The sequence below is a fragment of the Geotrypetes seraphini genome, chromosome 15 (genome assembly GCF_902459505.1).
Source record: "Geotrypetes seraphini chromosome 15, aGeoSer1.1, whole genome shotgun sequence".
Classification (NCBI taxonomy): domain Eukaryota; kingdom Metazoa; phylum Chordata; class Amphibia; order Gymnophiona; family Dermophiidae; genus Geotrypetes; species Geotrypetes seraphini.
Genome location: NC_047098.1, coordinates 28,099,952 through 28,113,736, shown reverse-complemented (window position 1 = coordinate 28,113,736; position 13,785 = coordinate 28,099,952). Strand labels below are relative to the sequence as shown.

The window sequence follows — 13,785 nt, the reverse complement described above, 5'->3', positions numbered from 1 at the left end:
AATTGAATGTTTATAGAGCCCGGACAGTTGGGCCGAGTCCCCGCCACTGGTATCTTTTGCAGGAGAGATTTTCTGCAAAACTTCAGGGGAATGGTTTTAGTCTCTGGCTCTGACAGACCTCGGTGACATTTCAGCACTGACGGATCCTAATACTTTTCCCCTCCCTATGCTGAGACGGATCCGTCAGCGCTAAATTGTCATCGAGGTCTGTCAGAGCCAGAAACTAACTACAAGTGGCACGGATCTCAGATTTTTAAGGACGTGCGGATTTAGATCCGCGAGGTCCATCAGGTCCGTGAGATCCACGTTTTACGCCTTCCCCCTTCAAAGGCTTCCATATTATCAGACTCACAATTTCCGATACACAAAATAACAAAACAAAAAACAAGAAAACAGGTAAGATGGTTGTTGATTTAATTGGAAGTGATATGAAATGTTCTGAAATCTGGTAATATAACTGGTTTATTTTTTTTAATAAAAATATCTCGATATCACCATCACCTGTCATCTTAACCTGCTGTCACAAAATTGTGTGGACAAACTCATTGGTTCTCAAAGTCCTGTATATTCCTCTGGCTATTGTGTGCTGAGGATTCAAGTTGAGCTCCTTCTGTGCTGTTTTCTTGCCATATTAAGAACGCTCTGTTCCTTGCAACAACAAAGTTATGCGTTTCTTCTTGGAAACGTCATGTCAGTGGGAGAATCACGGGAGGAGCGCCTGAAATAATTGACTTGTGACACATTCCTCATCTGCAACTCAATGCCAACTAAAAAGGGACTCTTCCTTTGGGCGAGCTGACTTTGGAGTGGAATGGAGTGGAGTGCTGGAATGTGATAAGGATAAGTTTGCAGATAACCCCGGGATCCGGGATCATCCCGGGAGGGTATAAAAGCGTGAGGAAAAGAGGGGAAGCAAGCAGGAGGGAAAAGAGAGACACTGACCCAAAATCCTCAAAGGACAGACATCCCAAAGTTGACCAGCATGGACTCCAAAATCTATTTTTCCTGCGGTCTCCTGATGCTTCTCCTTGTCCAGTTTCGGTCCAATGGAGCCAATCCCGTGTATGACTTGAGTCCATATCACGAACTGGACAATTTAAAGGTGAGCCCTTCAGCCTTTTTTTTTTTTCTTCTTTCCAATTTGCAGCATTATAGAAATAAAGGAGGGAACGGAAGTCTCTAGCAGCTCTTGTGGTTTCTTACACTGATGTCTGAGCTTGCTGATTTGTGATGCATAGTGAAGGAAAGGTAGCTGACGGCTAAAGATCATGGATGTCAAAAATTCAAAGTTTGAAGATATGTTCCCCCCTCCCTCTAAGACTGCCTTTGATCATCAAAGGCAATCTTAGAGGGAGGGGGAAACATATCTTCAAACTTGGCTCCCTTCTGAACTGTGTGCTGCTAGTGGTTTTTTTTTTTTGGGGGGGGGGGGTTGGGAGGGGGATTTCAATTTGTGATTCCTGCGGACACCGCTAGGAAAGAAAGCCCTCAAAGCCTGCTTGCATTTTAATAGGGAAAGAGATGATTTCGTTTCATTTTCGAGTGGCGTTCTAGAGGAGAAACTGAAAATGTCGACTACTGCGCGCTCTATGCATGAACGACCTGATCTTTTAAAAAAAAAAATTTTTTTTTTAATACTGTATGGTTCAAATTAAGGGTACCATATGACTCCAGAAAAAGGAGGATGGATTGAGACATTCGGGTTTTACGTCTATTGCTTTCAAGGGCAGTAAAAGCCGGATGTGTCAACCCGTCCTTCTTTTTCTGAAAAGCCAAAGGGCGATCCTAGTTCAAATGAACTTTGGAGAAGCCAAGTGCTTTGGCACCTGAGAAACTCCTGGCAGGTAATAGAACATGCATTTTTTTTTTTGGGGGGGGGCATTGGCAGATTTTACTGCATCTATATAATTAATATCTCTCTTTAATATAGGTTTGTTTTCTATACACATGCATATCCAGGAGGGGAGGGGAGGGGGGTATTTTATTGTACTATGAATAATTTTGTTTACACCATTGATTTCTAAAAGGGGTGGGGGAAAATGGTGACTTTAAATTCTGTAAGTTAAAGGTGCTTCTTTCTGTTTTTGTTATGTATTTAGATATATATGTATTGCACTGTTCATACTTTTTTTTAAATAATTCTTTATTCATTTTCAAATTTGACAAGTGCACAAAATAATATAATTCAACAAGTTATTACATAATAGCACTTTGATATCTACTACATAAAAATCTAGTGATACATTTAACCCCCCCCCTACCTCCCAACCTTCATCTTATTTTCAATCAGAATATACACATATAATAGAACATATTATAACATATTATGTAAGATTGTTCCCAACACCCTCCCCCCTTTAGTGTGCCAAAAGAAAAGAAGAAGAGAAGAAGTGATGACTATTCACTACAATATACTGTTCATACTTGAAAATTAATAAAGATATTAAAAAAAAAGAAGATGCAATTTTTAGGCTGTTAGGCAGAGCTGCAAAGTTCCATTCATAAAGAGAATGCATGTGATTTTGCGACCAGTCGCTGCAACCTTTGAACAATTGTTTCACCAGAGGGTTGAATCTGTTTCTAGGCTATCATTGAGAGACTGCAGGAGAAGTTTGCTCTGATCGAAGCCATCGATTCCAACGCCGAGCTGCAGGACCTGGGAGTGCAAGGGGGTATTCAGTCCGACTCCTTGGAGGACGGTGACAGCCAGCAGTCGGAGTCCCGGATGATCCCCAACAGCCCCGTGTCTTTCAAGGACTCCATTCTCAAAGGGCTACGTGGTCTCCAGAACCCCAAAATGCTCCGAGACTCCAGTTGCTTTGGGAGACGGATCGACAGGATCGGTTCCCTCAGCGGGTTGGGCTGCAACAGTGAGTCTCATTTCATTTGCCCTTAACTGGGGCTGGCGGTTGGGCACAAAGAGCAATTAAGAGCATGAGCGTCAAAATGAGGCACCACTTCTGAAGTTCAATGGGGGGCTGGGATAATGTTATTATAGGGCAAATGGGAACTTTAGGGCGAATTAGCTTCATTAGGAGACAATAAATCAATGGGCTATTAGAGCACTTTGGATCATCCTCGGCTCTATTCTGTGCTTTATTCCTTTTGCATTGAAATGTGTTCTTTATAAGTTCCAGAAATTCCAGCATAATTATTTTCTTGTAAAGTAATTTGCATATCTTGAATTGAAACCGACTCTTAATTTATAACATTTTTATTGAAGAAATTCAGTAAATATACAATAATATCATACAATAAAATAGTCATTACATTAAAATTCATCATATTAATTTCCATCAAATGTCTTTCATTTCTTCAAAATATATTTCCAAATTACCCATTACATCTCTCAATACCCTCCCCCTATTTCCTTCCCCCTTCCCTTTTTCCTATTCACCTCTTTCCCCCTATCCCCCTCCCATAATTTTTAATTATAATATTGTAATAAATGAATTAAACAAAATACAATTCAAATAATTCAACACATATATTACTATCATCCCCCTATTTTGAAACCGACTCTTAATAGACGGGGAAAATTACTTAAGGCGCAATTGGTTGGAGACGTCTTGTTCCAGCCAATACTTTTTTTTAGTGTTGTTGATTGCAGAATCGCTCATGACTCTTTGAATAAGTTTTTGGTATTATTTTATGGATATGATTCCTGAAGATTACAATATTTGTTTAATTATGTTTTTTACAATTTTATGTAAGTAAATCATGTAAACCGTTTAGTTTTAAACAGTATAGAAATTTAATAAATATACGGCTCTTTGATTTAGAAGCTAGAGCACGTGACAAGGCGAATATGAAAAGCGGCCGATCTATTTCTGTACAATGACATTGAGTTGTCTTTTCTTCCAGGTTCACGGAAGAATTGAAGTGAGCTGCTTTGGACCTGGGGACACTTTCCGCTTTGGTTGATTTTGTGACTCAGGCGGTGGTTTTTACCCGATTTCTAAACTCTCCAGTCATCCATCCATTTATTTATTTATTTATTTTATATTTATTGGTTGATTTTTAAGTATGTTCCCTTAGTAGATATTGCACATTAAATATGTTATCTTTTTTTTTTCCTCCTCTGCATTGTGTCTACCATTTTTCAACTGGCATAACTTGACAGATCACTCTTTAGGAAACATCTGAGGTTCAATTTCAGATCACTTTTCAAGTTTTATTAAAAATTTGATACAATTGCTTATCAGGATTTCTAAGCAAGGTGCAAAAAAAAAAAAGTGGGGAATTAAAATTAACATCAATTTTAAAAATATGGACACCAAAACTAAACAGAGACATTGGACTAACAGACAACAGAAGGTATGAGGGAATGAAATACAATTGTTATAGTATGAGTAGCAGGTGAGTTTCCCTGTGCTGAGTCACTTTAAGCACAGCTGTAAAATGGCTGGAGCCCTCAACACCTCTGGTCTATGTGCTAATTGGCTAGGCCAGGGGTGGGCAAATTTTTTGACTCGTGGGCCACAATGGGTTCTAAATTTTGACAGAGGGTCTGGACCAAGAGCATCTTTCTATACCTCTATCCCTCCCATCCTCCTGTGCAGCAGAACCCTTGCCCAGCTTCTAGCTTTCCCTCCCTCCCTCGTGCAGCAGAACCCTTGCCCAACTTCCATCCTGCCCTCCCTCTCATCCCTTGTGCAGCAGAATCCTTGAGCACTCGCCCCCACCGTGCAGCCAAACCCCCACTGACCCTCCATCTTTCCCTCCCATCCGAACCCTCCAGAGCAGCATCGGGCCGGCAGCACTCTAAACAAGCTGCTTCATGGCCTTTTCTCGTTAGGGGCTTCCTGGTGCTGCATTACTGATGACATCATCAGTGATGCGGCAGAGGGAATTCCCCGACGAGAGGCCATGAAGCAGCCTGAGTGCTGCTTGCCTGATGCTGATCTGTAGGGAGGTATGTAGGACTCATGGTTGGCAGGGTTCAGATGGTCAGCGGGTCAGATTAAAAAAACTAAACAGGCCAGATCTTGCACGCGGGCAGTAGATTGCCCATGTCTGGGCTAGGCGCTTTGATGTAGTTGCACTGAGTAGCACTGCACATGCCTATCCTCACACGCAGACAGGCCCCTAGCGCTAAAAAAGGAAAACTCTTTTTTAACATGTGGGAAGCAAGCAGAGATCCAAAAACGATCTTGGACCGTGCTCAGGCATCCCATGAACTTTTCAATACAGCAATATACTAAAACATATTTCACCAAAGAAAAATTTAGGATTCTCTGTTATAGACAATGTTTTTATCTTCATTTTACCATTCCTGGGCTGAAGCCTACTCTCAGGTATTTAGAAAATATGAGAAAAATAATGGTTACAATTCCTAATTTCCAGGCCATATAATTGCAGTTGAGTTCTGTTCCAGTGGTTTGATTTTTCATTAACTGCTTAAAAACATAAAGAGAAGTAAAGGGTGCTTATAAAGAGAAATGAGGTCTCTCCCTGCTCTCCAGCTGTGCTTATAAGCTTTCAAGTTTATTTAAAAATTCTTATACCGTCCAATCAACCTTCTAGGCGGTGTACAAAATCATAAAAACATACTTTAGCTAAAATACAAGTTTAAGCTGACAATGCATCACCAAACAGTAACAATAGCTTACAAAGACTTTTAAAAACAAAGACAAACATGAACAAAAGGTAAAAAGGCAAGAACTACAATAGTCAAAGTAAAAGAGAACAATTAGGGAAAAAGCAATAGGAAGGGCTGCTATAAATAATGTTGAACTCAATTGCCCTTAAAACGACAGTTAGGTCTGGAAGGCATCAAGAAAGAGAAATGTCTTCAGCTTCGTCTTAAAATTATTAAGAATTGATTCTTTGCGTAAGTAATTTGGGATACTATTCCAGAGAGAAGGGGCGGTAACAGAGAAGATAGTCGACCTCATTGTATTTATATATTTCAGTGACGGAATAGAAAAAAGGTTATTGGCTGTTGATCTTAGAGTCTTAGAAGGATTATAAGGGGTGAGAAGACTTGCTGCCTAGGAGGGAACCTAGGGAAACTTTCTGCCTTGTGCGCCTTCACCAATTAACTTTTTTTTTTTATTTTTTTTTTTGCTGTTTATCCCTGTTTTGTCTTTCACCAGCAGGCAGCTCGATTGATTCAACTATTCTGAACCCCTACAGCATTTTTTTTAAAACTCCATCACCTATCCTACTTGTTTGTAATACAGCTCTTGCTGCCAGTTTAGGACTGTCAGGGAGGATAATTACAACACCATGAGTTTACTTCATTTCAAAGTCATTTAATTCTCTGGGGATCTCCTAATAATAACCTGTAACGTCTTTTAATCTTTTGTAAACCGCATAGAACTTCACGGTACTGCGATATATACCGTAAACTGTTGTTATTATTATTATTATATACTGCCAAAGCCATGATAGTTCGAGGCGGTTTACAACAAGAACAGCTGGACAATCAGCGAAAATATTTTTATTTATTTATTCAATTTTCTATACCGTTCTCCCAGGGGAGCTCAGAACGGTATACATGCATGTATTCAGATACTCAAGCAGTGCACCTCATAACAACACACACAGACAGGAATCTCAGAAAGTAGGTTAAAATATCATCTTGGAAGTGCACTCCACAAATTGATTATTTTTTTGTAATTCTTTATTTATAACGCAGACATAGAACACGAGAAACACAATGAGCCCTGGCACAAGAAGGGCAACATCAAACCAACAATAGCTCTCCAAGCACATAAACTGTGTTAAACATTTTCAAGATAACAAAAGAGAGAAATAGGTCCCCCTCCCGAGAGATGGCCAAAAGACCTCCCCCAACCCCCACGAGGACCATGAGAAACCAGCCTCCTCCCCCACTATCCAGACCTCCACCCAACCAGGCACCTCCCCTCTTCCCCTATCAATCCTGCATTCCGGAACTATCCATTCCCTCCACTGAAAGAAACCGCCCCCCCCCCCAGATCTTCAAATTGCTGCTATCGACGAGTCAGCAACGCAGATAATCTATAGCGCTCACATACCCATCCCAGTTCCTCTCTCATTTGCAAGGTAGGCACCGTCGAGCTCTTCCAATGTATGGCAATCACCATCTGGGCCGCCGTGAAGGCCAAACAGGCCAACCGATCCTGAGCAACCTCCACCCCTCCAGGCAGCACCCCCAACAATGCAGTTTCTGCTCTCAGGGCTACTGGGCATTGGAGAAGTTGATCCACATAACCAAACACCTGAGATCAATATTCCAAAATTGTAGGGCAAAATGCGCTTCCGGAGATTGTGATAGGACAGAGTACCCTACCGGGCTTCAAGAAAGGATTGGATAAATTCCTGAAGGACATGGGGATTGAGGGATGCAGATAGAGGTAGAGATAGGTTATGAAAGGGCTTAGGAAGAAGGATAAGGGGGATTAAAGAGTTTAGACAACAATCACCTTACAGGTCATGGACCTGATGGGCGCGATGGACCTCTGGTCTGACCCATCGGAGGCAACTTCTTATGTTCTTATGAAATTATTATTTTTTTAAAATTTAAAAGCAAGATCAAATGACTTCTAGTGTGGTTAAATAGTCCTGTGAAAAAGGCTATTAAAGCCAAGTTAATTAAGCTTTAGAAAAAAAAAAAAAATTGGGTCTGCTTAGGAAAATAGGAAAGAGTATAAGCACAAGTTCTTTAAAACATTAAGCTAAGGCAAGTAATAATTGGAAATATACATTTGCCACAAAGGCAAAAATTAACTCTTTTACTTACATCAACACAAGAGACTTACAAGGAAGTTTCCAGGAGGTAAAAAGGGCACTCAGAAAGAATAGGAACATAGTAGGGATGTGCATTTTCCAGTTGGAAAACTATCTGCACTTAAAGAAACCACACTCAACCTCTGATTGATGCATGCAGAGTTAATTTATGTGCATTCAATTTTCACATACATTAAGCACATTTTGTGTACATTAATTTTAGAAAGGAAAATAGTAAAAAATATTCCAGAAACTCCAAAAATGATTCCAAAACAAACAACGCATTTTTGTGAGCACTACCACAGCAGAAAAACTAAATCCCTTGCACTTGTTTTAACGGCAGAGGATACTGAAGAGACAGCCATACTGGGTTCATTTTCAGATAATTTAAGGGAAAGATTCTTGGAACTGCATACTACCTAGATTTGACAGACTGTAATAGCCCTTACTCTAAGCACCCTAGGATTAGGGCCTGGGGTAGGGGCATTTAGGGATGATTGCGGTTAATAGTGTGCAGTAGGTGGGTGTAGGGACACTAGAGAATATGAATGTTAAGGTATGAGTGATGGCGTGTGTTTATATAAAAGAAAGGAGAAAGATATAAGGCTGGTAGCAGGTCTGGAAAACGGGGTATCGTCTTGAAACAGCCCTAGCGAAACATGGATCCAGGAGAAGCCCCATTCAGCTATATGATAAGCTAAATTATTATACTAATTTCTTGAATCAAACTATTTAAAGTTTTATGGATTAAGACTGAAAATTTAAATAAGAATTAATTTATTAATAGGATAGTGGTTGGGATATGACCAATGAGGAGGCTAGCTACATTTGAATTCTGTACTATGCCAGATCTGATTCTGTACAGAAGTAGCCACTGAGATCTATTCCTTTCTAGCACTGAAAATTATGAATTGAGCATACAAAAAAGAAACAAATGAATTGCTATTTGCTAATTATAGAATACTGAAATTGATTCAAGACCACTAAATCAGATAGATCAGAAAGAATTTTTGAAAATAAGCTTTTTGACTACTATTTGATACATAATTAAATGAGGACATTTGACCTGACACCAACAGATAACCAGAGTCTCTCAGAAACACACTTTAGTTCAGGTAATATTTTATAAGTACTACATCCAGCAAAAATCAACCATATCATGCTACACAATCATCCTGGAAAACTACAGGTTAAAGTAAATATGTGATGATGGTTCTTTGCTGACACCCAAAACAAAAAAAGCTGCCTAGCTATGCCAATGCTGCTGCTTTCTCTGGCTTCCAGTTATAGGGGATCTTACTCAATCAGCTTCTGGGGCTCCACTCTATTCTCTGATCTATCCCCTACTTTGGCCTTTCTTTTTCGCTTCTTATACAGCTGCTTAAATTTTAAATTTCAGGCTATAGCTCCAATTTGCTATATTAGTTACCTTCTTCTATATTAGCCTGTTTATCTCTCTTGTAATCTCATGACCCTTGAATACCACCATGATGTCTAGCAATGACAAAAACTGCCAGTTTTCACTATTTCCATATTTTCACATACAAGTGCTGCATACTTGAGCGCCGTGGAGTAGGGTTACCATATGGCTTCAGAAAAAGGAGGACGGATTGAGACATCTGGGTTTTACTTCCATTTGATTCAATAGATGTAAAGCCCTGATGTCTCAATCCGTCCTCCTTTTTCTGGAGCCATATGGTAACCCTAGGTGTGGTGCCACAAGCTCAGGTTGGTCTCACAGTTTCAAGTCTTATGAGATGTGAAACCACAAGACCAATCTGAACTTCTAGCCTGATGTGGCTCAAGCTTACAGACCTGAGTTAGGATGGAGAAGCAGAAATCCCACTGTAAACAAGAAAAGAATTGCCAAGCTTTCAAGGGCCAGAATAAAAAGCACTTGGTGGGCTGGATTCTGGCCCACAGGCCATAGATTGGCCATGCCTGTACTAAAGTCTTTGGTTTCATGTTCAACAGCAGTCCTAAAAGCAAATATAATACTAGAAAGCATTAAGAAGAGAATCACTAGTTAAAGCTATACTGTAGTGTTAAAATTAAATATAAAATGCCAGCAATATTTCCTTGTTTACTTCCATTGAAAACAATGGAAGGAGGACAGATCGATCCAGGTTTTACTTCCATTGAAATCAATGAAATTAAAGCTGGATGTCTCAATTCGGCCTCCTTTTTGGGGAGGGGGTAGTCACAAAAGTATTTTTTTCCAGAGTAAGCCATTTGTGAGGTGGTGAGGCAGTTGCAGGAGTAGTTTGGAGATGAGTATAGTTTGTAAGGTGGTGAGGCAGTCTGCTAGGGGTAGGTTTTAGGCGACTGGACAATTGTACAAGCTAGTTTTTTAGAGTGGGGCAGTGGGATAGATGAAGCAATTAAGATTTATACAAAAAAAAAAAACCCAAACATTTTGCACTTTTGATTCAGGCCACTATTTTAACATAACTTGATTATTGTAATTCCTCTTATGGGGGAACTACTGCCTTTTATTGAAAAAAATTATAGCTTATACAGAATATACGGTAGTTGCAAAAATTTTTAAAAAGAATATCACAAATCACCCCTGTTTGCAGACCTTCATTGGCTTCCATTACAAGCATGTATTGATTTTGAATTAGCTTGTTTTACTGGGCCAGACCAATGTCCATCAAGCCCAGTAGTCCGTTCTCATGGCTCCAATAGAGCAGTGTTTCTCAACTCGGTCCTGGAGTACCCCCTTGCCAGTCAGTTTTCAGGATATCCATACTGAATATGCATGAAAGAAATTTGCATATGCAAATCAAGTTAATACATATTCAGTGTGGATATCCTGAAAACCTGACTGGCAAGGGGGTACTCCAGGACTGAATTGAGAAACACTGCAGTAGAGCTCCTTTTCGTAGCAAGTTTTCTCTATGGCACTAAAACAGCAAGCTTGAAGGAAAATTCTGATTGATTTTTCCATTTTTTAAATAACTTTCTGCTTTAACAGGTTTTTAGAAAAATCATTTTCCTACAAGGTGCAAATAGGGAATGTTCGTCCCATGTCTTGAAAGTTTCTTCAAATTTTTATTTCATAGACGCTTCAAAACTATTTTATTTCAACAGTTTTCAACCAAAGATTGATCTGGCTTCTTTATGCTTTGGAATTACATTTTACTGATTTTCATTGTAAACGGTTTTGAGTGCACTCATTGGAAAAAGTGAATATAAGAATAGATATTATGTATGTACTGTAAATGAAGCCTCTCCCCCTTTTTTTACTAAATCGTGAAAGTGGTTTTTAATGCCCACTGGCACACTTTTTATCCTTTTCTCAAACTACTTCAACTGAAATTATGAAGTTGACAGAGGGGAAACTAGAACCTTCAGGGATGCATGTAAATAGATTATATTTAGTTGAAATGGCCAACCTCTTTAAGAGGTGTGTAAAAAAACAAACAGTGTATAGAGATTTTAGCTGCAATAGTAAATCTAATATTACATGTGCATTTACATAGGATGATTGATTTGGTATAAACATGTGCATATTAAGAAGGATGATGGAATAATCATGCCAGTATTAATAACTCTGTATTGTAACAGCACCAAAGAGCTCTATGTATTTCAGTATTGAGCCCATGTATTGTAACACCTCTACAGAAGCCCATGTATTGTAGCACCTTTGCAGATACTCTTATAGACCGCTCTAAATTGACTCCCCCAGTCATTAGTGGCGGTATAGAAACTCACAAGAAACACTGAATGCTCTGAGCTGCTCCCGATGCTCATAGGAACTCTATAAGCGTAGGAACAGCACAGAGCATTCAGCATGCTGGCTGGTGCTAAAAACTGCTTTTGCGGTTTTGTAAACAAAAAAAAAAAAAAAAGAAGGGGGGGGGGTGTACATAACCTACCTTGATCATTGGAAGGGGAAGGTATGGGTCAGAGATCTCTAACCTTATTCACATAAAGGACCACAAAGAGGCTTCAAAAGGTTTTGGGCTCACACTTAAAAAAAAAAATCAAATCATTATTTTTACCTTTGTTGATTTTACTTAAGCATTTTATCCTCCTTCACTTCCTGCCTTATATAAGGGAAAAGGGATTGGGACTTGTATACCGCCTTTTTGTAGTTTTTACAACCACATTCAAAGTGGTTTTACATACAAGTACTTCAAGCGTTTTCCCTATCTGTCCAGGTGGGCTCACAATCTATCTAATGTAGCTGGGGCAGTGGAGGATTAAGTGACTTGCCCAGGGAGCAGTGCAGTATTTAAACCCACAACCTCAGAGTGCCGAGGCTGTAGCGCTAACCTCTATGGCACACTCTATATCCCTCTTTCACATTCTTTCTTCCTCCTTTCTCTAACCTATTTAGTTTCCATCTCTTCCCTTCCATCTACATGCACGATTACCTCCTTTCCCCTCTGCTCCATGGGCATCAGCTCCTGCTTTTTGTCTCTCCTTTCTCTTCCTCAATCTCTCTCTCCCCCCCTCCCCGTACAGCCCACCTCAGCCCTCTGAACCTACGTCAAATGCTACGACCACACTGAAGGCCTACTGCTTTTCTGTATTCCTCTCTCCTCCTCCCCCCTCGTCTCTGTGCTGCAGCCCACCTGAAAAGAAGTAAGACTGGATGGGATGCTGCAGAGATGGGTACAGATCACTCAACACCTGCTGGAGACTGAAAGAAGACTGAGGGAAATAGAGAGGAGGGGCTAGGATATACTGTCCCAAAGTTTTGTTTTCAGTCTCCACCTGCTGGTCATGATTAGATATATACCCATTCGTAAAGTTAACCTCTACTGGTCTGGAGAGTGCTAAAGAAGTAGAATGCTTTCAGTGCAGCAGTACTTGAGGCAAGTTCAGAGGGCCACAGCAGAGAGATGTTTGAGGACTGCTGGGGGCCACATGTTGGAGACCACAGATGGGAGCTATTTAAACATTTTAATAAATAAGGTTATTTAAAAATAGTGTGTGTGGGGAAAGATGTTTGAGGGAAAATGGGCTGATGGGAAGACGCAGGGCTCCTTTTACAAAGCTGCACTGATTAGCAGCACGCTGAATGCAAATAAGCCTATTCTATTCGCAGGAGGTTCTTCGCATTCAGCAGGCCACTCAGGTGTAGTGCAGCTTTGTACAAGGAGCCCTCAGCGAGGTCTGACATTAAATTTACAGCTAATATGATCTTCCAAATCCATTGAGTAAAGCAACATTTTTTTTCATTCTACTGTCTAAATCCAGAATAAGACTGTATTCATTACTAAAGAAGTTGCTATGTTCTGAGAAGGCTTTTCTTGGCTCCCTGCTACAGCCTTTGGTTGCAAAACAGGAATCATGTTAGCACAGACATCTTGAACGAGAAGAGTGGGGATGAACAGTACATATCAACCTTGGGTAGAAATGAGTTTGAATACAAACATCTACAATATTGTATCTAAGATTCTATATTTTATGTTTGTATTCAATAAACTCATTTCTACCCAAGGTTGATGTGTACTGTTCCTTCCCCACTCTTCTTCTCATTGTACATTAATCTTGAGGTTGTTTGCCTGGTTTTTTTTGGACTAGAGAATGACACAGTGACAAAATTCATCACCGTTCCTGTCCCCGTGGATAACCGCGGGAAATAAACCCATGTCATTATCTAGTGTCTATTTCATCCTCTGTCCTTCTACACCAGCATTATTCAAAGCAAAGCTTGCGGGTCAGTGGTTGTGGCCATTCATACTCTGATTCTTCCCTCTTTCCTTAAAGAATGACATGAAGATGGTTTCCCGTGGTTATCCGCGGGGACGGGAACGGTGATGAATTTTGTCACCGTGTCATTCTCTATTTTGGACTAGGACAGACATCTTGACAGCCAGTAACTTGCTGACATTTTCACAGGATAAAGTAACACAGCAGCAGCCCCCATGATAGTGAAGTGCTACTTTATTTGAACTTTTAAACACATGGTCACGTGACGCATTTACATTCCAAATGGTCATGCAATGATAATACATGATAATTAATGAATTAGGTATTTAGGCTGGAATGAAAGCAATACCTAGTGACATATCTATAAGAGCCTGCCCGTCAGGTTCCAGAACAGAGGCTTAA

At 40.1% G+C, this 13,785-nt stretch overlaps 1 protein-coding gene across 1 annotated transcript; it reads left to right on the top strand.

Moving 5' to 3' along the window:
- The first annotated feature begins 841 nt into the window (after window positions 1-841).
- LOC117349378 (natriuretic peptides A-like) lies at window positions 842-4,084 on the top strand. Its single transcript, XM_033922781.1, has 3 exons — window positions 842-1,102; window positions 2,585-2,870; window positions 3,865-4,084. The coding sequence occupies exons 1-3, from the start codon at window positions 983-985 to the stop codon at window positions 3,879-3,881; spliced, it is 423 nt and encodes a 140-aa protein (XP_033778672.1). The 5' UTR covers window positions 842-982; the 3' UTR covers window positions 3,882-4,084.
- Window positions 4,085-13,785: the final 9,701 nt, after the last annotated feature.